Genomic DNA, 26,991 nt, shown 5'->3' with positions numbered 1-26,991 from the left:
ATAACAATTTTTATATTCAATATTTTCTATAATTTAAATGAAACAATTACTGAACCCCATGCTGATTATTGTCTGCTAGTTCTTTTCTATTTTTATTTTATATTAACATCTCAAACATATTTTGGGAAGCATGTTATTGTTTTAAGTAATTGGGCACTAAACTTTTACACGGATTTCTGATTTTTATATATCAGCTGAAAGAGGGCAATTTTCTGAGCAAAACGTGATTTTTTAAAAATTTTTATCTTTTTCCTTTGATTTTTAAATGAAGAATAAAAAACTGCTCGAAATGCCTGAAATGACAGTTCTCCCATATACCGTACCTTTCGAGCAGTTTTTTATTCTTCATTCAAAAATCGAAGGAAAACGATAAACTTTTTCAAAAATCACGTTTTGGCCAGAAAACACGGCTTTTTCAAATAATATAAAAACACTGGTATAGCTTTAGGACCCAATTCACACTTTTTTGTAAATCTCGATTCCACCCAACTGAAGTGTCCGTACTAAATATCCGAAATTTCGATAGTGTTACTGAATCATAGTTTTCATTGTTTTTTGCTGAATCCTTAGTAAATTTAGGCTAAATCGCGATAGCTCGGTGATATGTAATCGAAAATAATTTTTTCTAACATATAACATTTTTATAACATAATTTTATTGTTTTACATTTTGCAACAGGAAGAACGTTCTGAGATCTATCGTAGCATGATAATAAACAATCCCTTGTAGCATAACTGGATTCATGATTTGACTGGTGATGATGAACCACTTTATTTCAATTCGCACGCCGTCTTGTCTGTTGCTGAAAAATTCGGTCCATCCATAACGTGATAGTAAAGGCAATGTGGGGTTGAAACGAACTCTACGCGAAAATTTCCACTGTTAGTATTTTTCTATAATAAAAGATCTTAGCTGCAAGTGTGTTATACTAACACTGACTAAAAGTATAATATTGAAGGTGGATATTGTGTGTAGCACACTTCTATGCGAGAGAAAAAAATCGTCGGTTTCGTGCAACACCGACACAACAGATAATTTTTTGAGCTTTGGATATCAACCGATGCCAGATACTAAATCAAGAAAAATCCATAGTTGTCTGTAGATGTTTGTTGCAGCTTTTTCGAAAAAATGCTAGACAAGATAACAAAGATTTGTCTATTAACTCATGCAACTTGTTCAGAAGACGTACGAAATAGATCCATTATCGTGGAAATACAGAAGATTTTTAAACGTTATCTTGTAACGCAGTATTCGCGAAACTATGCATTTTGAGCTGTGTCAGTGTTGTATGAAACCGACGATATGTGCTACAGGCGCAGTTTCGGCGTATAAACCCATCAGTCGCAGTTGACCATTCAGTTCGTTCGGAGGTTTACGCGTTCGCGTAGTGTTTACTCCCGGTCCTAAAATCCCACGCCATCTGTTGTTATTTGGCAGCCCCCCCTCTGTGCCGCACCCTCATTGACGCGTCAAGCTGCTAAGAGTTCTACTCACCAAGGGCTAAGGGTACCTAACCGGGATTTAAAACAAAGGTGTGTGTGAATAATTTTATTTTTGCAGTGAGTTGGGAAATAAATGATGTCACAGTTGGCTATGAGATCATTCAACTGGAAGATGCACCAAATACCTCATGTTTTTAGCCTTTCTTATCAGCGGAATTCTTACGAACTTGTTGATGTTCTGTGTTAGCCGGTTATCATTGATGAGTACAGTCATTTACTATACATTTTAATTACCGGTTAAGAAGATAGAGTGTTCTTGGAATTCTAAAGGAATGTGGGTGTCGTTGAGCAAAAGCGGAGTTTGGGACAATGGAAGCACAAGTGTCTGCTTTAATCACTGTCACAGTCGTATTTTTGGCACCCCAAGTTCGTAGCTAACCCATTGTTACGATCCCTGCGGTAAATGGATCTTTCACTGTTTTATGTATCCAGTGTAGCACGCAATCCAACAAGATTTTCTTGACCCAAATAAAGCGCGCGCATCAGGGGGAGCTCACGCTTTAGGCAAGTGGCCATGCGGGGCCGAGCCAAGCATGTTTGCATTCAACAGGAGAACTCGACTGATGATGTCAGCTTGGTAGACGAATTGCTATTTTTAATTTTCTTCGTAATATCTCCCTTCGTTGAGTGTTGAATCGGTGTTTCAAACTTTTGCATTTGTGCGCGCATTGAGGTGAAGTGTTGAAATTATTACTCAGCCAATATTTAGATTGGAAGTTCGCTTGATCTCAGAGAAAAAATGTTTTTGGAGAAACAAAGAATTTTAACAGAAATACTTCTGTTATTTAAACCAAGGCCCCTCATTTTTACAAGCTGATTTTGAACTGTTGAAATACTAAGTGTTTCATGCATGTGACTAAATGTCAGAAGTTTATAGTGTGATCTACGTTACTAATGAATTTTCTATTTCTGTTGCAATACATATATGTCTATAGACCAATAATACATTTTTCTAACAAGTTATGCCGGAAAAATTGTTCCTTTATATCGTTTGTCCAGGATTCAAGACTTTTTTCCTTGAAACTATTATTAACGAAGCGCAGAGCAGGTGCTCGGTAATATAAACGATTTTCGAAGTAAATGCCTTGGGTCACATATATAATACACTCGATACAATACCTCAAGCTTGGCCACCGAGAAGAGGTAAACATCACCTTGACTTCGATGTCCGTAAAAGGAGTGCAGAATAAGCATCGCTTGCGGGTTTTCGCGTAAAGTTGCTATTGATTGGTTTACGTAAAATTTTTATTAAACGATACTTTAACATGGATGTCGTTTATCTACACAAAAGCTTTAGACATGACTGTTTTAAATACACAATACATAAGGGTAAAGTCATTTCAAACGTGACTCATAGGACGCTGCAAATGGTGAGGTGTGGCGTCATCGTTGTGGATCATTTCATTACAATCATTGAATAGCCACTGTTGCATTTCGACGTTTGATATGCGAGTCTCGCTTGGCCGAGCATATAAGCATGTAGCAAAACAGCGCTGTTGCTTCGTCTTCTGTGTTTGACATTCAAGGGCAACAGCTTACAAGAAGCCTTGCGTAGTTTCTGCTTCCTTCCGTAGACGCATCTTATGAATTTATTGTCAAGATTGATAACTGCGAAAAATATTTTCAAAAAAATCATTTCATTAGGGGCCATCCACATACCACGTGGACAGATTTTTAACGATTTTGACCAACCCCCCCCCGTGGACAAATGCCCATATAAATTATAAAAAAATTGTAAGGACCGTGGACATCACACAACCCTCCCCCCCCCTTCAAGCTGTCCACGTGATATGTGGATAGCCCCTGACATATTTTCGAGTTGTTCTCAAAGTGCTTACTTTAATGCATGTGTTGTTTGGCACTTGGCTAGAAGCACTGCTCCTGGTGGTAGAAGATTGTGAAAAGTATGGTTATTTACCACAATTGTAAACTCTGCATTCTGGCATATTTTATATTACATGACAATTTTTTTTACAAATTATAGCGAGAAAGTATGTTTATTCGACTACTATTAAAGAAATCCGTTATCCTTTCGCGGTTAACCACACATATTAGTGGTTACATAAGTGGTTTTATTTAATAGAAAATTATAGCTCCATTTCAAATCGACTATTATATTTTATTTTTGATACAGTTTATGAAGCAATACATACAATGTTAAAGTTTGTTTTTTTTTTCTGTAATAATGAGTACATATATCGAAAAGCAGTCCCCAACAAACAATTTTGTTGACTACAGCTTATTAAGCTGAGCGAATTTGGCTAAACTATAGTTTATTCGTATTTCAGCAAAATGTTTGTTGGGTCGTACCAACAAATACAAAAATTAGTACGCAAACATTGAAAAAAAAAAAAACTATGAAATAGAAAGATTTATTATCATGTTTACATAACAGTGCATCGAATAAATCAAGCAGATTGTGAATTTCTGTAGAATGCTCGAACCATATATTCAAGATCCACCAAAGTAGTACACTAAAGTCACTATTTACGCGGGGGATACGTGCCGCGTAAAAAAAATGCGTAGAAAAACCGCGTAAATTCCGGAATCTGCGTAAAAAAAACCACAAAAATTCTGCAATCCGAGTGAAGAGAATCCAAAATCCGCGCAAAAAAATACCGCGTAAATTCCGGAATCCGCGTAAAAAAACTGCGTGAATTCCGGAATCCGCGTAAAAAAACCGCGTAAACTCCAAAATCCGCGAAAAAAAACCCGCGTAAAAAGCGACCTTAGTGTATATTCGTTAGGGTGCCAGCCAAAATGGTCATCTCGAATTTAAAAAAAAAAACCCTATACAAAATGTTCACCTGCTCGAAAAAACACCCTGTGCGAAATTTCAGCTCAATCGGACTTAAAATGGCGTGGCGCAAAGCGATTGAAGTTTGCCTTTTTTGAAAACCGAAAAAACACCCGTGAAATTTCGGTTTTCGAATTTTTTTTTGATGCCAAATGACTTAAAAATGCATGAAACGTCGAGAATTGGTATAATCTGAAAAAAATTTTTTTTGCAAAAATCAGCTCTCTGGGACTTAGTCGTTTTTTCAATTGTGGAAGGCGGAGTTCAAAATGATTAGAATTTATCTTTTGAAATTGATCACTAGTCTCTCGAAATAGCTTGTATAATGATATACACTGTAACTAGCATCGAATACATTATTTTTCATTAGGGTGGTTCATTTATTCGGCATAGAGTGGTTCATAATATTGTGAAAAATGAGTATAAAATAAAAAACAGCACTTCGGATCGTTTGATTGGTGTGACGTCTTCGACAAAGTTGTAGTTCTTTCCGAAAAAATTACACTCAAAAAATTATTTGATGATTAAATTTAAGAAAAATTAAAAATTAATTATTCAAAAGGGCTCATATTTTAAAAACTTGATTTTTTAATAAAACACAAACAAAAGATTACCAAAACAATGAAACCAGTCCGATAATTTAGAAATCAAGAAAAATAACTTATCATTTTTCGAAAAAAAAAAATTGAAAAAAAGAAATATATTTTATTAATATATTATTTTTTTTTTTTTTTTGGAAGGACAAAATATTATTTACAACTTTGCCGAAGACACTATGCCGTTTCGACTGTAGACATATTTTTAATTTCCAATAGAGCACTCTATGAGGAATTAAGAATATTTCTACAGTCAAAACGGTTTACTTGATTGGCATAGTGTATCTGGCAAAGTTTTTTTTTTCTCGCTTATTTTCCGTCGGTCTAGTTCCGCCACTGTTATGGCCAATCACCGATGCCCAGGGAGGCGACTCCACACCCAGGACCCTAACTCACGACCCGTTTTTAACGGACCGGCGCCAACGGCTTTACTTCCTCATGCGATGGAAGGCGTGATCCCAGAGATTTTTCGCCTCAGAAAATCTCCCGGTGTCGGCTAGGATTTGATCTAGACCAGTTGGGTTGGTTGTGAGTGGATCACGCCACCTCACAACCATCGACACCTATGTCGGCGGTGGGATACGAACCCAGGCGTCGAGCGTGGTTGGCGGAGACGTTACCAACCACACTAGGCCCCCGCTCATATCTGGCAAAGTTGTAAATAATAACTTTGTTCTTCCAAAAATAAATGTACCCTGTGAAAAAAAATTTAATTAAAAAAAATATATAACTTTTTTTTCTGATTTCTCCATGGCCGGTTTCGTTGTTTAGGTAAACTTTCGTAGTTTCTATACAAAAATCAGTTTTTTTAAATAGGTTGTTTTGGATAATCGACTTATTTTTTTTTTCTTCATCTATAGTTTATTTGACACGGCACAAATGCAATTCAATGTTTAACGGCGCCAATTATATCTGGTAGCTTACTTTCTAAAGTATCTTAATAACTAAAAGCAAATTTTTTAACCTCGCTGCCGACTACGAGCTGAAAGATAATCAACTTATAACTTTCTTTAACTTTTTTTTTCCAAAAAATAATAATTTCTTTTTAGAGTGATTTAAAAAAAAAAAAAAACTATTATCTACAACTTTGCCGAATACGTCACACTGCGCAAACGAACCGTGTTGGCTCTAACAATAAAGGTAATCATCAATACCTATCCGAAATAGCATTTTCAATAGCTTTTCGAAAATGAGTTGTGTTTCAAAATATTAAACCAATAGCACAACATGGCATCTTTTGCCTATAAGAACGTTTATGCAAAGTTTCAGCCAATGGGGTCAAAACGACGCAAACCCAGAAACAACGAGTCAAGTGTTGCGTATCTGATTGAGATCCCTATACTCTCATTATCACTGAATAACATCGATACAGTCTTTTGTCCGATTATGTAAGCCAGAGCACTGTGTGTTCAATCAAGTGTTGGCAAAGGACATTATTGTGGTAAATAAAACGAATAAATTGTCGGGTACAACATTCGAAAAAACAAGTACAGGTGTCTTAGAGAGTAGATTTTTCAAACAAAATAAAATAAAACATATTCCATCAGTTTCCACCGTTTCATGTGCTTTTAAGACACTTGGAATGGAAAACATTTTTCTGATATTCGAATTCCATGTACCTCCCATGTGTGAGTTTGCAAATGACATGAAAGCATTCAACATTTTCCGCGAGACACAATCTTAATTTTGGTTGAGATATTTTTTTTTACACAGAGTAGTTTTTTGATACATTTTGTAAATTTGTTTTGTAATATCTTGCTATTTTACATATAATTTTTCCAATTCAACATTGCCACCCTAACGACAATGATATAACAAATATTATATTTTCAGGAATTTTTCTATTGGTATTTAGTGAAAAGTGATTTTTTTCATTTTATACTCATTTTTACACAATATTACGAACCACCCTATGTCGAAAAAATGAACCACCCTAATAAAACATAATGTATTCGATTATATCATGATACAAGCTGTTTCAAGAGACTAGTGATCAATTTCAAAAGATAAAATCTAAAAATTTTGAACTCCGCCTCCCACAATTGAAAAAACGTCCCAAAGAGCAGATTTTTTCAAAAAAAAAAATTCAGATGACACCAATTCTCGACGTTTCATGCAATTTTAAGTCATTTGGCATCAGAAAAAATAAATTTCGAAAACCGAAATTTCACGTTTTGGGTGATTTTTCGGTCAAAAAGGCCAAAATTCAATCGCTTAGCGCCACCCCATTTTAAGTCCGATTGAGCTGAAATTTTGCACAGGGTGTTTTTTCGAGCAGGTGAACATTTTGTATAGGGTTTTTTTTTGAAATTTTCTGGTCACATTTTTTTCCATACGATGATTGGCGCCCTAATATTCGTTTGTATTCTAAGCTTAAAATGCATGTTTCGACGTTTCGACTGATTAATATATTTTTATTTTGAAAATGTTTATTCCATCGTATTTCTCGGACAGTTTTTTCGAACTGAAAACTGAAATCAAGACAGCAGTCTAAAGAAAAAACCTAAATTAATCCACCTAGCGGTCAGACCAAGCCTTTCTCATTCGTACTCATTATTTGTTAAAATAGATTTACACGAACACTTCATTTCAGAAAAAATACCCCTTGATCATATTTGCTGGATTTATTTATCACTCTAAAATAACAAATCATTGGTAGCAGTGAAACCATACCGAACATTTAAAACATAATCTTCAAACATATATGAACATACATTAACACATGCGAATAACATGAAATAAATATGTTTCAAATATATGACGCGAAATTTTTTTTTCGATCGTGGTATAATCGAAACGTCACTGTACTCATATAAAGGTTGGACTCGATTATATGTAGGCTCGATATATTATTCATTAAAATATAATATTTGATTCGATTGTTTATAGTAAGATTTTTTTTTCTATATCGAATATGACTTGCTTTTCACAACTTTTGAACCACGTGTACAATCTTACTAATTCGTCAGTTAACCCTTAACTTGCCCGTTCATCTGAAATCAGTATTGTTCAAATCGGGTGTGTAGTTTCTTAGATAATGATGTTTCGTGATTTTTACATTTTGTTTCATTACAGACGAAGTTAAAGTCCGATTACAGTAAAATTTAATAGGGTGTTATGAAGAAGTTAGACCTTTCATTTGACACTAATTTTGTGAAAATCGGTTCAACATTCTCTGAGAAAAGTGAATGAGTTTGAGTAGTCTTCGGAATATATTTTTCTTTTCATAGCAAGGTAATAGTCCGATTGCAGATAAAATCAATAGGGTATCATGGGGCAACTGTACCTTCCATATGACACTGATTTTATGAAAATCGGTCCAGCTATCTCTGAGAAACATGAGTGAGATTCAATAGTCTCCAGAACACGCTTCTGTCCATAGCTTTTCGAATACAAGTCCAATCTATATAAAATTTAAAAGTTAAGGGTTCTTTAGGAAGCCCGTTTATTTAAAACCAATTTCATAATTTTTACATTTTGATACATAACAGATAAGATTATAATAAAATTCAATACGGTCTTATGAGGCAACGAGAACTTTTATTTGCATTATTAGTTTCATGAAAATCGGGCTAGCCATCTCTGAGCAAATCGAGTGAGATTGGGAGAGCGTTACATACATACATACACACACACACCTATACACACACCCACACCCACACACCCACACAGAAAATGCGTCGGCGGACGCGAACCTGGCACTTAAGGAAGGCAAGCTGAAGGTCGGCTGGTCAGTATGCCTCCTGGGTATACTGCAGCCACTGGACGTTTGCTTCCAGTGTTTTGAGGGAGGACATAAGTCCTGGGCCTGCAAGGGACCCGACAGGAGCCAACTATGCAGGCGTTGCGGTGGTGCAGGCTATAAAGCGAAGGACTGTGGGGAGCCTCCCAAGTGTATGGTGTGCTCCGGAAAACGGGACGCCAAACACTTTATGGGATGCCCCAGGTGCCCATCCGGCAAGCCGGCTATGAAACCACGGGCGTAAGGGTGAGGCAACTGAACCTGAACCACTGCTACGCAGCTCAGCAGCTGCTATACCAAGCAGCCACTGAGTCGCTGTCGGACATCGCCATTGTATCGGACCCTTACCGCATCCCTCCCGGAAACGGTAACTGGGTTGCGGATAGGTCCAGCATGGCGGCCATATGGACGACGGGCAGGTTCCCGGTTCAGGAGGTTGTTTCAACCTCAGAAGAAGGGTACGCGGTTGCCAAGGTGAACGGAGTGTTCTACTGCAGTTGCTATGCTCCGCCGCGTTGGTCTACCGGAAGGTTCGCACAGATGGCCGACCGGTTAGCCATAGAGCTAACGGGCCTAACACCGTTGGTGGTGGCAGGCGACTTCAACGCTTGGGCTGTCGAGTGGGGGAGTCGCTCCACGAACCAGAGAGGCCAGATCTTGTTGAAAGCTTTGGCAAAGCTCAACCTAGATCTGGCCAACATTGGGTCCAAAAGTACATCCAGCAGAAATGGCGCGGAGTCGATCATCGACGTGACGTTCTCCAGCCCAGGACTGATCACGAACTGGAAGGTAGACGATGGTTACACCAATAGCGACCATCAGACGGTCTGCTATAGTGTAGACAACAACGAGAGGCGGCAAGCGACGAGTAGGGCCAACACTCCGTTCGCCCGCGGGTGGAAGACATCGCATTTCGATGCCGAGGTATTCGAAGAGGCAATGAGACGAGAGCGCGAGTGGGGCAGTCGGCTTCGCCCGACGCCCGACCAACTAGTTGCTATGCTATCTCGGGCGTGCGACGCCACCATGCCTAGGACTCGCCAACCTAGGAATGGAAAGCCACCGGTCTATTGGTGGACTGACGAGATAGCGGACCTTCGCAGTGCGTGCCTCCGTGCGAGACGGAGGATGCAGCGTGCGCGAACAGATGAACAGAGGACAGAGCGCCGCGCAGCATTCAGTTCTGCCAGATCGACGCTGAAGAGTGCGATTAAGGTCGTCAAGAGGGCCTGCTCCGATAGGCTATGCGCGAGTGCCAATACGAACCCGTGGGGTGACGCCTACAGGATCGTAATGGCCAAGACCAAAGGCGCGCTGGCGCCTGCAGAGCGATCACCAGCGATGCTGGAGCGAATCATCGAGGGACTCTTCCCGCGCCACGAGCCAATTCCTTGGCCTCCGGCGGTCGAGTCTCACGTCCGACGTTCCAGTATCTCAGACACAGACCAGGGAGGGTCGGCCAACCTGCCGAGCATCCAATCCGTGGGCGACGACAGCCGTGTCGAGGTTCAGGAGGAGGCAAGGGTTACGAATGAGGAACTCATCGTGATCGCCAACTCTCTAAAAGTGAGCAAGGCACCGGGACCGGATGGTATCCCTAACCTGGCAATCAGGCTGGCGATAAAAACGGCCCCCGGGCTGTTCCGAGTAGTCATGCAGAGGTGCCTCGATGACTGTCTTTTTCCGGATAGGTGGAAGCGGCAGAAATTGGTCCTATTGCCAAAGGCTGGGAAACCACCAGGTGACCCATCGGCATATAGGCCTATCTGTCTGCTAGACACGGCGGGCAAGGTGCTTGAGAGGATTATCCTCAACAGACTGGTGAGGTACACAGAGGGTGTAAACGGTCTGGCAAGCAACCAGTGCGGCTTCCGGAAGGGCAGGTTCAGACTGGATGCCATCGCCTCCGTCACCAAGACGGTGGAGATAGCACTCCAGCGCAAGAGAAGGGGAATACGCTAATGCGCAATCGTCACGCTTGACGTGAAGAATGCGTTCAATAGCGCCAGTTGGGACTCCATAGCGCTCGCGCTCAGGAGCATCCAAGTACCGGTGTCGCTGTACAAGATTCTGGAAAATAACTTCACAGAGGACACAACACAGAGGAGGGTCAGAAGTGCGTTCCAATCACCGCAGGGGTTGGCCGAGCTGCAGGCCACCACGGGTCGACGCCTGGCGACCGTCGAGGCCATGCACGCGTGTGTGACCACCGATAGGTGTGTGATAGCATCAATTAGTCCTGGACCGGCAGCGGGAGCTTGCCTAGGGTGTGGTGGGGTTTCGGGCATTGGGCAGTCGATTCCCCGTAAAAGCCACGGCCACCCGTAAACAGCTTCGACGGAGCGAGTAGTGCCGCTCCCATCATCCAAATGCACTAACCTGCCTATTGGGGCTGATACCAGTAAGGTCCCAATTATGGTGTACTGGTCGCTGTGTTTTTAGGTTTTTGAGAGGGAATACGATTTTATACCACGACGTAGGGCTGGGACCTGCACCGAACTCCCTTAGTAAAGTCGTGTGACAACGGCTTGAAACGGCGAGGTGGCATACGGCTGCAGGGGTCTCCGTTCCGTAAAACCTGGCAGGCCTTCCAGTACGTTCCGCGGTCATTGCCTGATGGGAATCAGACAGGAGTGGGATCAGATGCCCTTTCCTGACTTACGCCGGTCGGGAGGCGTCATAGTTGCTCATGAGGGGCTATGGCGACCTTCACTAGCCATGACCTCACTGCTCCGGCATAGGCCACCATGAGACCATATAGGCGACCACTCCACCATGACCAAGGATAGCGGCTGGAAGGGGGACCCTTTTATCCAAAATGTTTACCTATAAAATCGACGAAGAGGCGAAGGTAGTGGATGGGGCGGACGGGTTAATAAACCCGTTTGCCAGGCGGGGCATCGCCCGGTCTCCACCGAGACTGGCCGATGCCGGTAAAGGCGGCGCACAGGTTGGTACACCTTTTGCGACACCGACAGGGGAATTCCGAGTTGGGGCAAAGGCGGGCACGCCTAAGCCAGCACCAACCGAAACGGCGAAGACTGGTGGCAAGGTGGAAACACCTAAAACCGCCAAGGAGCGGGAACAGATATCTGGGGCTATGCTACTCTCTGCGGTAGAAAGCCACATGAATAAGTTCCCAAGCGTGGAGGCGGTGTCCGTACAACTTGATGAAATACTCAAGTTCACGGACGAACGTAGCAACATATCAAAAGACCTGAAACAATGTCTTCTGTTGTTACGTATGAACGTATGCAGCACGAAGTCCGGGCTTTCGCAAGCCCTTAAACGGGCTAACGATGCCGAAAGCAAGGCACTCGCGCTAGAGGCGAGGCTCAACCAGCCTAAAAAAGGGAGTGCTGCAGCTGTGTCTAAATACACACAAACAGCTGCAGCATCGTTTGCCGAAGTCTGTTCAACTGAACCGACTGGCAAACGTGCGAGGGGCTCTCCGGGGGAAACGGCCCCCAGGACGCAACGAAGGCGGTTGTTCGGTGACAGCCAGGAAGCTGGCTCGTCGGTCCAGCCGAGCAAAGAACCGGAAAACGGCGAACCGGCAAACGGCGAAGCCACGGATTGGACCACCGTGGTGAATAAGAAGCGGCAGAAGCGGGAACGTCGCGCGAAGCGCGGCGACCGCAATAAGAAGCCGCAAGGGGCGAGTAGGCGGAGCAAGGGTGACGCGCTCATTTTCAAGACCGATGCGTCTAAGTACGCCGAAGTCTTGAAGGCCATGAGAGGCGAACCCAAGCTCAAAGACCTCGGCACGGACGTCAGGTCAATTCGTCGGTCACGCACCGGCGAGATGATCCTCGAACTCCGCAAAGAGGCGAAGGGCAAGGGCTGTGCCTATAAAAAGACGGCCCAGGAAGTGCTAGGCGAGGAGGTTCAAATCCGAGCCCTCACTCCTGAAGTGACTCTCCAGCTTAAAAACCTGGACGAGATCACCGAAGGGTGCGACATAGCACAAGCCTTCGAACGAGAGTGTGGAGTGGTAGTGACCGCAGAGGCAGTTCGTCTCCGCAGGGGCCCGGCCGGCACCCAGGTTGCTACCATAAAGCTTCCACTAGCGGAGGGTAACAAGGCCCTGAAGAAGGCCACGTTGAAGGTGGGTTGGTCGGTCTGCCCTCTGGGCACCTTCCAACAGCCTGACGTTTGCTTCAGGTGTTTTGAGCGGGGGCATAAATCCTGGTCGTGCAAAGGGCCCGACAGGTCCAATTTATGCCGCCGCTGCGTTGGCGCAGGCCACAAGGCACGGGACTGCGGTGCACCTCCCAAGTGTCTGGTATGCACCGGTAAACGGGACGCCAAACACGCCATGGGAGGCCCCAAGTGTCCGGCTGCACGGCCGGCTACTAAGCCGCAGGCCTGAGGGTGATACAGTTAAACCTGAACCACTGCTATGCGGCGCAGCAGTTGCTACACCAAGCGGCTGCTGAGTCGTTGTCGGACGTGGCCATCGTCTCGGACCCATACCGTATCCCAACCGGAAACGGTAACTGGGTATCGGACAAGTCTGGGAAGACGGCCATTTGCACGACAGGCAGGTCCCCGGTTCAGGAGATTGTGTCGACCTCCAGAGAGGGGTACGTTATTGCCAAAGTGGATGGAGTATTCTACTGCAGTTGCTATGCTCCGCCAAGTTGGTCTACCGAAACGTTCGCGCAGATGGTCGATCAAGCAACCGTGGAACTGACGGGCCTATGGCCGTTAGTGGTTGCGGGTGACTTCAACGCTTGGGCTGTTGAGTGGGGGAGTCGCTGTACAAACCAGAGGGGCCAGGTCTTGTTGGAAGCTTTGGCAAAGCTCAACTTAGACTTGGCTAACGTTGGTACAAAATGCACCTACAGTAGAAACGGTGCCGAATCGATTATCGATGTGACGTTCTGCAGCCCGGGACTGATCACGAACTGGAGGGTAGACGACAGCTACACGAATAGCGATCACCAATCGATCCGCTATGAGGTAGGCGTGCGGAAGCAAGCAGCGAGTAGGGCCAATATTCCATCCTTCTACGGCTGGAAAACATTGCATTTCGATGCAGATGTTTTTGGGCAGGCAATTAGATGGAAGCACGAAGGGGGTGAACTGCTCCCGGATGTGGACCATCTAAATTCGATGCTGTCATAGGCGTGCGACGCCACGATGCCTAGGTCTCGTCCGCCTAGAGAGGGTAGGCCACTGACATACTGGTGGAGCGATACGATAGCAGGCCTGCGCAATGCATGCCTCCGTGCAAGACGGAGGATGCAACGCGCACGTTCCGACGAGCAAAGAGCGGAACGCGGTGTCGCATTCAGATCCGCTAAGGCAACGCTCAAGAGCGCAATCAGAGCCAGCAAACGAGCCTGTTTCGAACGACTCTGCGCCAGTGCCAATTCGAACCCGTGGGGTGACGCCTACAGGATAGTTATGACCAAGACTAGAGGTGCGCTAGCCCCGGCCGAACAATCACCAGCGATGCTAGAAACGATCATTCAGGGCCTCTTCCCAAGCCACGAACCAAGTCCCTGGCCTCCGGCTGACGAGTCACCACCTACCGTGAGTGACGGCAGCCGTGCAGAGGCTGACGATGCGGTAAGGGTGACGGAAGATGAATTGATCGAGATCGCAAACTCCCTGAAAGTAGGCAAGGCTCCGGGACCAGACGGAATCCCGAACTTGGCCATCAAGACGGCCATCAAAGAAGCCCTCGGGTTGTTCAGGGCGGTCATGCAGAAATGCCTTGACGACTGCCTCTTCCCGGACGTGTGGAAGCGCCTGAGGCTGGTGCTGTTGCCGAAGGTTGGGAAACCACCAGGTGACCCATCGGCATACAGACCAATCTGCCTGCTGGACACGGCGGGCAAGGTGCTTGAGAGGGTAATCCTCAATAGACTGGTGAAATATACAGAAAGTGAGAACGGTCTATCAAGCAACCAGTTCGGTTTTCGAAAAGGTAGGTCCACGGTGGATGCAATTCTCTCCGTCACCAGAACGGCTGAGGTTGCAATCCAACGCAAGAGGAGGGGCATTCGTTACTGCGCGATCGTCACGCTTGACGTGAAGAACGCGTTTAACAGTGCCAGCTGGGACTCCATAGCCTTAGCGCTACAGAGTCTCAGAGTGCCGACGCCGCTGTACAAGATTCTGGGCAACTACTTTCTGAATCGAGTGCTAGTGTATAACACAAACGAGGGTCAGAAAAGCGTTCCGGTTACCGCAGGTGTACCGCAAGGTTCCATCCTGGGTCCGGTACTGTGGAACGCTATGTATGACGGCGTGTTAAAACTAACACTCCCTCCAGGGGTGGTGATCGTGGGCTTCGCCGATGACATAACTCTTGAGGTCTATTACGAGTCTATTAGAGAGGTAGAGTTAAAGGCCGCGCTATCAATACGCGTAGTAGAAGACTGGATGCACTCCAGGAAACTGGAGCTAGCGCACCATAAGACTGAAGTTATTGTTGTAAATAACAGAAAGTCTGAGCAGGAGGCATCGATTAGTGCCGGTACATGCACTATCGCCTCAAAACGCTCGTTGATGCTTCTGGGGGTTATGATCGACGACAAGCTCACGTTCGGGAGCCACGTCGATTATACCTGCAAGAAAGCTTCCATGGCTGTGGCAGCGCTATCTCGCATGATGGCAAACAGCTCGGCGGTTCGTAGCAGCAGGCGCAAAGTCCTCGCTAGCGTGACCACGTCCATACTCAGGTATGGAGGACCAGTGTGGTCCAAGGTTTTGAGTACCTCGTGCCATCGCGGCAAACTCGAGAGTACGTACAGGCTAATGTGCCTAAGGGTCGCGTGCGCATACCGAACAGTGTCGTACGAGGTGGTCTGCGTCCTGGCTGGCATGATGCCCATCAGCATCATCGTCAAAGAGGATGTTGAGTGCTTCGACCAACGCGACACGAGGGGTATTCGCAACACCATACGGTCATCCTCAATGGCCAGGTGGCAGCGGGAGTGGTCCAACCTTCCATCTGACACAGATCCTGTCAGGCCATGGCTGCTTTAGGCAGTACCTGCATAGGTTCGGGTACGCCGAGTCCCCTATGTGCCCCGCTTGTACGGGTGCGGAAGAAAGCGCAGAGCATGTGTTCTTCACATGTCCGCGCTTCGAGCGGGTACGGTACGAAATGCTGGCAATAAGTGGGATGGACACCACGCCAGAGAATATAGTGCGTAGGATGTGCGAAAATAGGGAAATCTGGGATGCGGTCATCACGGCAGCATCACAGATCGTTAGTATTTTGCAGGGCACCAATCGACGGGAAACCATCGACGTGCCCCAGTTAGTTAACGGTTAACTAACTGGCCTGTATAGGCTGCTCTGCTACCCATAGAGGTAAGTGTGAAAAGCACGACGGGCCCTCTCCCTGAAGTAATGCCTAACGGCGGTCCCGGGGAGACAAAGGGCTTTAGCTGTTCAGCTTAGGTTGCTCAGCATGGGTAAAAGCAGGGGTTCCGCAAGGTTCCATCCTGGGTCCGGTGTTGTGGAACGTCATGTATGACGGGGTGTTGAAACAAAAGTTTCCTGTAGGGGTTGTGATCGTCGGCTTTGCAGACGACATAACGCTAAAGGTTTACGGCGAGTCGATCGAAGAGGTCGAGTTGACGGCTGCGCATTGCATAAGGAAGGTCGAGGACTGGATGCGCTCCAGGAAACTGGAGCTCGCGCACCATAAGACGGAGGTCACGGTTGTGAACAACCGTAAATCGGAGCAACAGGCGGTGGTCAGAGTCGGAGACTGCACCATCACCTCAAAGCGATCGTTGAAGCTCTTGGGGTTATGGTCGACGTCAAGCTCACGTTCGGGAGCCACGTCGACTATGCCTGTAAGAGGGCCTCATCGGCTATTGCAGCATTATTTCGTATGATGTCCAATAGCTCAGCGGTCTATGGCAGCAAGCGAAGACTTCTTGCCAGCGTGGTTTCGTCCATACTTAGGTATGGTGGGCCAGTATGGTTCAGAGCGCTAGGTACAAACAGTTACCGCGGTAAACTGGAAAGTACCTACAGGCTCATGTGCCTGAGAGTTGTGAGTGCGTATCGTACGGTGTCATACGATGCAATCTGTGTCTTGTCCGGCATGATGCCTATCAGCATCGCCATCAAGGAGGACAGAGAGTGTTTCGACCAACGTGACACAAGGGGCATACGAGGCACCAGAAGGTCATTCTCGATGCTCCGTTGGCAGAGGGAATGGTCTAATTCCACAAAGGGTCCATCTGCCCGACTTATACCGGAGATATCCGGCTGGGTCGGGAGGCGACATGGCGAGGTGAACTTCCACCTGACACAGATCTTGTCAGGCCATGGTTGCTTCAGGCAATATCTGCACAGGTTCGGGCACGCGGGGTCCCCCATGTGTCCCGAGTGCGTGGAAGAGGAGGAGACTGCAGAGCATCTCTTCTTCGTATGCCCCCGTTTCGTAAGAGCGAGGAGCAACATGATGGCTGTGAGCGGGCCTGGCACTACTCCGGACAATCTTGTCCGGAGGATGTGCGACGACCCGGACATCTGGAACGCGGCCTGTGCAGCCGCCTCCCAGATTGTCCTGGAGCTACAACGTGTGTGGTGGGTCAATCACCAACACGCCAGTGGTAGCTAACTACCAGTCTCCAGGTAGTTAGCTAGGAGGTTATAAGAGTAAAGAGGGTGCATCACGCACAAAAGCCACTTCCCGACGTAATACTTAACCGTCGTTCCGGGAAGAACAAAGCTGGAGACTGGAGGGGTTTTAGTGGATCGGGACAGGGATTAGTAGGTGTCTGGGGGAGTGTAACTACCCCAGCATCTCTCCCCTAGTCTCATCCCCACACCCTGAGTTCTCTTCTCAGGTGTCTGTTTGCAGATTTCTCCGCCACCTTAAAAAAAATAAAATAAAAACAGAAAATGCTAAGCTCGTCGAACTAGGTCGATTGATATACGACATTCGACCCTTTGGAGCACTTTTATACGTTTGGTTTTTGCAGTGATTGCTATACCTTTCTAGGAGAAAGGCAAAAATCAATAGAGTCTTATGGCGCAACTAGATCTTCCATATGATACTGATTTTATGAAAATTGGTTCAACCATCTCTGAGAAATATGAGTAAGATCAAATAGTCTCCAGAACACATCTCTTTCCATAACTTTTAAACCACATGTCCGAGCTTTATAAAATTCGAATGTTAAGGGTTTTTTTAGGTAGCCCATCAATTTAGAACCAATTTTGTTAAAATCGGTTGTGTAGTTCCTGAGATAATGAACTTTCGTTATTTCCACATTTTGATACATAACATATAAACCAAAAATCCGATTACAATATAATTTAATAGGGTTTCATGGGGCAACTAGTCCTTTCATTTGAAATTTTTTTTTTTTGAAAATCGCTCCAGTCATCTCTGAGCAAATCGAGTGAGGTTGAAAATTTGCACATACACACACACATACACACACATACAGAAAATGCTAAGCTGATTGAGTTGAGTTGAGTTGGGTGACATATGCCATTCGACCGTTTGGAGCACTGTGTACCTTCGGTTTTGCCAGAGATAGTTATACCTTCCTCGAAGAAAGGCAAGAATTCGTGAATGATATAAACTCATCGGAAAACGTTTATATTTATAACTTCTGGACCACATGTTTATTCATTGTAAAAATCATCGATGGTTCTGAAGACAGCCTGTTCATTTGATACCTGTTTTGTTCCAATCGGTTGTGTAGTTGCTGAGATGATGAAGTTTCGAGATTTTCACATTTCGTTACATAAAAGACAACGTTACAGTCCGATTATAATAAAATTCAATAGGGTCTTATCAGACAACTAGACCTTTCATTTGCAACTTATTTCGTAAAAATCGGTCCAGCCATCGCTGAGAAAAGTGGGTGAGTTCAAGTAGTCTCAGGATAATGTTTCTTTTCATAGCCAGATTTCACATTATTATATATAACGAACAAAGTTAAAGTCGGATTACAATAAAATTCAATAGGGACTTATGGGGCAACACGACCTTCCATATGACACTAATTTTGTGAAAATCGGTCCAGCCATCTCTGAGAAAAGTGAGTGAGATTAAACAGTCTTCGAAACACGTTTCTTTGCCTAACTTTTGAACTACATGTCCAAACACTGAAAAGTTATTTTAAAAATGGTCCAAAAAACAAGACCGTTCTTTTGATACCAATTTTGTTCAAATCGGTTGTGTAGTTACTGAGATATTGAAGTTTTGTGATTTTCACATTTCGATACATAACCTCGAAACTGAAAACCCGATTACGATAAAATTCAATAGGGTTCTATGGGGCAACTGGACCTTTCATTTGCAATTAGTTTCATGGAAATCGGTCCAGCCATCTCTGAGAAAATCGAGTGCGATTGGGAGACCGTTACATACACACACACACACACACACACACACACACACACATACAGAAAATGTTCAGCTCGTCGAACTAAGTCGATTGATATACGAGATTCGACCCTCTGAAGCATTTTTATACCTTTGGTTTTTCCAGTGATTGCTATACCTTTCTAGGAGAAAGGCAAAACCTTCAATCTTTTGGAATCTCTCAGAAGCTCCAATGTTTTACTGTTAATATCTGTGAAATATCTGTTTAAACAAATCTGATTAATACAATTGAGGTAATAGAAACGTGCAAACATTGGGAATTTTGAGTTTAAGGTACCATTTGCTTTTTGTTTTCCTTCTGGATTTTGCTTTTTGTTTGGTGTGCGTTTCTACTGCAGTGCTTTTAAGGAGTCGCGGACATATGTCCAAGCTAAGTTCCAAACATGTATAAAATTTTATAGTACTAGCAATAATGTGGTAGAGCCCTCTGTGAAACCAGAAACAATTATTATTTTCCCACATCCAAAAGCTTTGCAACAATTTGGCGTAACCGTAACCGTCGGTTTAAATTAGGATGGTTTAAATTAGTTTATTTGACACGGCACGATACATTTTCTGTTTTACTGAGCCAAATACAATTCGTATTAATTCTACGTTAGCAGGGAAAAGAGGGAGGCCTTTTTTTTTATTCTCGCGGCCGACTACGAGCTAGTGGGGATTTAAGGTGAGAGGAGGGGAGATACAATTTTGACTTAAAACTATTTTGGAACTTTGTTTTTCAACTGGTGGAGCAATTGTATTCTTGTTTGTTGTGGGTTCAAAATATTTGTGTAAGCATAGATGCGGGCTCTTCGTTTCCGTGTCTTCAGCATAGCATATTTGTATCCTCAATCTGACAAATAGACAAAGAAAATTTTAAATTTTAATGTCAGCGTTTTTCAGGAAGCAGTTTAGCTGTGTCATGTACTGGAGATCACCGCTTCCCAGAATGTCTCTAACGGGTACGTTCGGTTGTTTTCCTCGGGCCCGAAGGGAATCTATAAGCTCGGACCTAACACCACAGTATTCGGTACACGACCAAACAACATGCTCGATGTCATGGTAGCCATCGCCACAAACGCAGTGATTACTGTCTACAAGCCCTATACGAAAGAGATGCGTGTTTAACGTGTAGTGATTGGACATAAGTCTGGACATCACGCGAATGAAGTCCCGACCGACATCCAACCCCTTGAACCATGCTTTCGTCGATACCTTAGGAAAAATGGAATGTAGCCACCGTCCCAGTTCATCTGAGTTCCATGATGATTGCCAACTGTTGAGTGTTCTCTGACGCAAAATGCTATAAAATTCATCATAAGCAATTGGTCTTTCATAAATATCGCCATCAATAGCACCCACCTTAGCTAAAGAGTCAGCCTTTTCATTACCCGGAATCGAGCAATGAGAAGGGACCCACGCTAAGGTAACCCGGTAATTTTTATCCTTTAAAGCACTTAAAAACCGCCGTATTTTCCCCAGGAAATACGGGGTGTGCTTCACAGGCTTCATCGATCGCAGAGCCTGAATGGCACTGAGACTATCTGTGAAGATGAAGTAGTGGTCTGTGGGTAGGGTTTCGATGATTCCAAGAGAGTACTGAATAGCAGCAAGTTCTGCGACGTACACGGAAGAAGATTAAAGAAGATCGGTTGTCGTCGTACAGCGACCCCCATAGCGAACAGTGAGAGTTAAAATCTCCCAAAATCAAAAAAGGTGCGGGAAGCAATTCTGCTATATCAAGGAGTTGCTTCTGTTCAATCCGCGCGGATGGGGGAATATATAACGAAACAAGGCAAAGGTCTTTTCCATTCATATTCGTTTGAATGGCAACAACTTCAATATTCGAGATCGAGGGGAGGTCGGTTCTGAAAAAAGAATAGCACTTTTTGATCCCTAAAAGTACCTCTCCACCGTGTGAGTCTCGATCTCGACGAATGATGTTAAAATTGTGGAAATTAAGTTGGTCATTTGAATTGAGAAAAGTTTCACAAAGCGCGAATGCATCACAATTGTATGTGTTTATCAAATGTGAAAATAAATCAAATTTGGGGATGATACTTCTGCAGTTCCACTGTAGCACAGTGACAAAACTCCTAACCTCTTTAGACGTATTAGTCATCGAAATATACGATAGCTGAAATGAGGGGCCAAGTTGCTGTGAGTTGCTTCAAAAAGGTTTTCACTGTGGGGAGAATGGCAAGAAGAATGTTTTGAAGGGGATCTGGTATGTTGAATGTTTTAAATATCCAGTCCACAATATCAGAGAATTTTATGAACCCTGTTTCTTTTATGTCTTCTGATCGAGAAATGGGTGCACGAGGGGTTTTTGGTGCCCCAGGAAGCGGTGGGTACTCCTGGTTTGATTTGAAATTAAAACCGCGGGGTACTTGCTTCGGTTTTTCTTCACCGCTTCCTTTTTGTGTTGTCTTATTGGTCATTCCGCTAGGGGTTATCTTACGACCTTTACGAGAAAGATAAGGAGAGTTGAGCATTCTCCTCTTCCTAGATCCCTCTGGCAAGGCATAAGAACACCCTTCGACGGGATCGTCAGATGTACCCTCATCGGTTGGCAAAAAGGAAAAGATGTTTCCTGTCGAGGGTGGCTCGGCCCTCTTAAGCATTTCTGCAAAAGAGCGCTTTGATCGTTCCTTAAGGGAACGCTTAATTTTTTCCTCGCGCTGTTTGTACGCGGGACATGCCGGAAGGTCATGCCGAGTTCCCTCGCAATAAAGACACTTTTCAGTATCCCCACTGCAAGCGTTCTCAGCATGATTGCCTCCGCACTTGCTACAGCGTGCCTTGTTGCAGCAGTAGGTGGCTGTGTGACCTAACTGCTTACAGTTTTGGCAATGCATGACCCGCGGTACGAACAGGCGTACAGGTAGACGAACCCTGTCCAAGCGGACGTAGTTCGGCAGCGCGGATCCGGCGAATGTTACTCGGAAGGAATCCGAAGGGAGGAATTTCTTCTTCCCTTCTTCAATGGATACTGAATGCAATTGCTTGCAATCCAGTATCTTTACACTTTGCATCAAGGGGTTTTTAAAACAGCCAACTCCATGACGCAAAATGTCATCGACAGTGAGATTCCCCTCGGTAACCACACCGTCGATTTCTACATCCTTGGCAGGGATGTACACGCGATACTCTCTCGTGAAGAGCTCGTAGCCAGCAATTTCGTTTGCTTGCTTCAAGCTACTCACGACAACTCGCAGTTTGTTCGGCCTCACCTTCGTAATCTCGGTTACGGCCGAAAAATGTTTTGCCAGGTCCTTGCCAATTTGAATAATATTCAATGGCTTCTTTATGGGCCGGAAATAAACAACGTAGGGACCGCCAGCGGCATCTGGGTAAGCTTTTACTCGTACTTCCGGTACTCTTGGTACAGGACTTGGCAAAGGGGAGGGCACAGGGGAAGGTAGGGGTGAGCTGATGGAAGAAATTTCAATTTCTTCCCCGTTTGTTTCCACTTCCAGGAAAAGTTGCACCTGCATGTCGTCCATTTTGCGGGAGCGTTACGCTCTACCGCACACAAACGATAAATATTCGAATATGGGGGGGGGGGGGTTCAAGTAGTTGATATTAAATTTTAAAAACAATTTTTCATTCTACAATGGATCAAATAAAAAAAAGACAGTAATACTAATACTAATAACAATAGTAATAATAATAATAATAATTATAGTAATAATAATAATAATAACAATAATAATTATAATAATTATAATAATAACAATAATAATAATAATATTAATAATAATGATAAAAATTCTAAAGTGAATACTTCACCGAACGTCTATGTCACGACCTCACGGCTGATAGTTGGATTAATCGAGTGTCTCCGCAGAACAAACAATGACGATCCAGCTTGGTGTTGTGACACAGTGGCCGTATCTTACACTCGACCTTGTAGATGCCACTTGTAGTTGACTTCCACTCGCTCGATCGTATGATGGTCCGTGCTGCTAGCGGGGTAACAGCGGTGCGGGAGAATTGTTCTTGCTGATATATCAGCTGCGTATCGAATCACTGGCGGGGTAGCCTGCCCCTACCAGTGTGCAGATGTTTCTGCCGATATATAACAGGCTATTGCTATCGCGCAGCACAAGAACTAATCGACAAAAAAAACACCCGTACGATAACTCGTGTATTGTTATTTTGCGAACTCAAACTGAGATAAACAATTTGCGTCTAATCGAGACGAAAGCAAAACAACGAATCCGACATAGACGTCGATATTGCAATCTTTCGCTTATCGATCAAGAGATCGGTGTTTGGTGTTCAGTTGTTATAATACAATAAGCACTTTAAAAAGGTGTTAGCTCGTGATTGGTTGAAAACTGCGAAACTGAACTGAAAATAGTAGGTTTCAACTAAACTTTTTACTGATTTACTACTCAATATGCCAATATTGTATCACAAGTTTTGGCAACCTTCGAGGTCAAAATCCGTTCAGTTGTAATCACATAATAATAGATGCAACCCGTTTCAGCCCGTTTTCTTTCAGGTAATCAGTTTTAATAACATTCTAACAGCAGATCGTTGAACTGTCCGATAAAAAAGGTTGCTACGAACTTTCATGAGCATTATGATGTCTTGAAGGTGAAGATTTTTCATCTTCACCTTCAAGACATCATAATGCTCATGAAAGACATCAAAATGCTCATGGAAGCAAACATTAGTTGATCTATTGGGACGACCACTGATATAAAAGATATCACAGCAGGCACTTGGTGTCTACTAATGAAGTATGTGCCAGGCGTGCTCGCATGTGATTTTGTACGAGGCTGGTGTCACTGGCAGCGCTATCTGATAACGTATTGCTAGTACTAAGAACTTTACACAAGTTTGGGACTTAGCTTGGACGTCTTTCTGCGGTTTTAGCTTTCGCAGAATGTATCTCGATTAGTGCAGTAAGAGTGTCAGACGTAGTCCTACGTCAAAACGTCGTAGTGCCTAGTACTCGTTTAACATGTTTATCCACGAATGTATTTAGACACCGTCAGAAGCAAAAGAAGACGATTATCGCAGTGGAAAGTTATTTTACCGTGACCATTTACAACAGTCAGTTACTGTGCAATGTTGACAGTTAGCATCCCATTGCTGACCCGTACAGTTGTGTACTGGTATAAAAGTAAGTTCGCAGCGCAGAGCTTAGCAGCGGGTACTGTTTTTTTCTCCACCTATAGCAGCGGGTATTGTTGTGTATGACGAAGAGCATAAAAGCATCGGCGCAATGCGAAAGTTAGAAAAACATAAAGTTATGAATTTTATACAAGACTCATAGCTGAAACAATTCGTCATACTACTGTTGCTTCTGCTCATATTATGGCCATTCCATTCACATTATTAATCCCATGCACAATGTTGATCGCATCTTTGAAATCAAATAAAAAGTTCCCCAAATTTCGACTGTTCATAATACATAACACCGATTTTGTTCCGCCAAAAACACAAAATAACTTCGTGAATTTGGATATTAGTATTAAACATATTTTTCATTACTCGTCCCCACGCGATCCAAACATACTTTCCTACCCCGTTCACAGTAGAGAAAATGATGTTAAGGAGAATCTCCGTGCTCGAATTTTGTCCGAATTATGCAACATAATTTCCTCGAAAATCATCAAAATCACGTTTGTGAAACTTTGATCGATTGTTTGCATAGAGTAGCAATCGAACGTTATTTATTAGATACATATAAGCTGAGATTTTCACGCTCAAAATCGTCAAGTGAAAAGAAACCTTTCTGGTTTTTGACCTTATTTCGTGCAAAGGGAAGTCAGTGAATCTTTTATGTACAAGCCTTCATATCCGTTGAAAACACTTGTACCATCGTTCAATAAGATGAATTTGGGTAGTTGGCCCGGTTAAGGTCCAGTTTTGCGTTTTTTCGAGGCAAAAAATATTTAGATCAGACTCAGAACATAGATTTCCATAAAAAAAATGGTCTCTGAATGCGTTTAGACGGTGTCTTACAGTTAGTTTTCATCGATAAAACTTTATTCTATCTGCAAGCTTCGATATATTTTGTCAATCGCCTCTGAGGCGCCTTTAGAAACGTTGATTTTTGATTTGGTTAAATATCCCTTAAGGAGCTCTAAGCATGCATATACTCCGAGGAGTGTTAAACTTCTTAGTAGACATTCATACTGAATAAGGTAGCCTCAAAGCTGCATGACTTCCGAAAACAACTCTGTTCACAACACAATAAAATTCTCTGATTTTTTTTCGACAGTTAACCATTCTGCACAACTGCTTGCTGAACCGGCAAGATGTCGCACTCGGTCGTCATAACACGGACAACAACCACCACCGCCAGCGCATCTCATGTTGTTCTCAACACCGGCTACTTGAGAACAACACCTGGTCTACTGAAACTTGCTCAGTTGGTTCGTGTTCTTATTTCAAGTCAAACATACTTTTCTCAAACACCGCTGTTTTCATTACAGATCATTGGCGCTGTCATTGTAGGTCTAGTCGCATGGCATCTGCGTCGCTACCATTCCGTCTATGCCAGCGGTAACCCGGAATTGTTCTTCCTGTTGATGGCGGTTTCGTTCCTTATAGGCACATTTTGCTTGCTGGTGTCCTGTTTGGTTTCGCTCAGCACTGGAGGAATCATTTCCAAAACTATTTACGAACTAGTCTACCACACCATTGCGTTCCTGTTGTATCTGATAGCGTCAATAATTCTGCTGGTGGACGTCACTAATGGAAGATATTACTCGAATCTCAAGGATGCCTATATGGCAGCTTCTGTGAGTTTTCTGGCAAATACAATATGATTGACTAATTATCGTTTTTCTACTCGTAGATAATGGGAATCATCGTATCTGCACTCTACCTCTTTAGTACTTTGTTAGCTCAGCGCTCATACCGTGGCATCTAAGGTCTGATTTGGCAAGAAATTTAAACAGCGGAAATTTATGCATTACCCACTTCGAAGCATAAAGCACAGACTAACATTTTGAATGAATTTTAAAAAAAAAATATCGTTTAGACGATAGCAGTACTTTGCGTAAGTAACACCAGCACCATCTAGAGCAGTTTTCGCGCCGCATCTTATGTTTCGACAACAGCGCCAGCGTATGTGCGTATACAAAACTGAGAAGCGAACCAAACGGCGTTGTCGCACGATGACTATCATTTGAGAGAAAATTTTAAACTACCGTTTTTTGAGGCGATGAGATTATGCTCCGGTGTTACGCCTGTTAGTTTGTGAAAAAAATCTTCGAATATGTGGTGAACTCAATAATTTTAACACGAAACTAGTACTTTAATATTCTACTATCCGTGTATTGCTAAAATTATGCAGCCGATCTTTTAGTAGAATATGATAATTGTAGTAGCTACATCTGGAGAGTGTCTTGGTTTTTTTTATCAGGATCATTTTTCAATTAGTAAAAACGCTGGATTTATGCATAAAATTATATTCAAAAGTGTCTTCTCAACGTATTTCGCATTACGCGAATAGAAAATGTGTGCCTACCAAATATTGTACAAAGTTTTTAATTCTCTTTTTCATTTTTTACCAGAACTTTGATAAATTATATTGTGACCATGCATTCTAACTGCCAGCGCATTGGGAAGAATTCCTAGTTCTTCCAGCAATATTCGTGAGCATATTAGTTTACTAGTCGGAACAATAACTTATATCGAAAAAACATATTGAATAAGCGTTTAATTTTCGAACATTTCCTGTAAACTCTTTTTTACTTAATGCAGTGTATTGTGAAAATAAATGTTTTGGTATATCCGATTTACTTTGGTTACTAGGAATTGACATTGAGAACACAACATCAACGCATGCTCAGGAGTTCCGGCAATATTTCAACTAGTGAACCTATATATTAGAGAAATGACAAGGCACTCACCGTTAAGGCAACTGTCAACATCAAAACGGATAACGGCAATGCAAAATTATACAGATCGCCCGTTTTGACTAATTTCAACTAATAGTTTTCTAATACGAGTGTGAAATAGTGTTC

General features: G+C 43.6%; 1 protein-coding gene across 1 annotated transcript; it reads left to right on the top strand.

Annotated features, from left to right (window-relative positions):
• The first annotated feature begins 1,328 nt into the window (after positions 1 to 1,328).
• Positions 1,329 to 26,762, top strand: LOC129717771 (uncharacterized). The gene is made up of 4 exons (XM_055667919.1): positions 1,329 to 1,532; positions 25,239 to 25,392; positions 25,453 to 25,761; positions 25,818 to 26,762. Exons 2-4 carry the CDS (start codon positions 25,276 to 25,278, stop codon positions 25,890 to 25,892), a joined length of 501 nt encoding a protein of 166 aa, XP_055523894.1. The 5' UTR covers positions 1,329 to 1,532; positions 25,239 to 25,275; the 3' UTR covers positions 25,893 to 26,762.
• Positions 26,763 to 26,991: the final 229 nt, after the last annotated feature.

Source organism: Wyeomyia smithii, chromosome 1, assembly GCF_029784165.1.
Source record: "Wyeomyia smithii strain HCP4-BCI-WySm-NY-G18 chromosome 1, ASM2978416v1, whole genome shotgun sequence".
Taxonomy (NCBI): Eukaryota; Metazoa; Arthropoda; class Insecta; order Diptera; family Culicidae; genus Wyeomyia; species Wyeomyia smithii.
The sequence above is the reverse complement of the archived record's forward strand: the minus strand, read 5'-3'. Positions and strand labels throughout refer to the sequence as shown.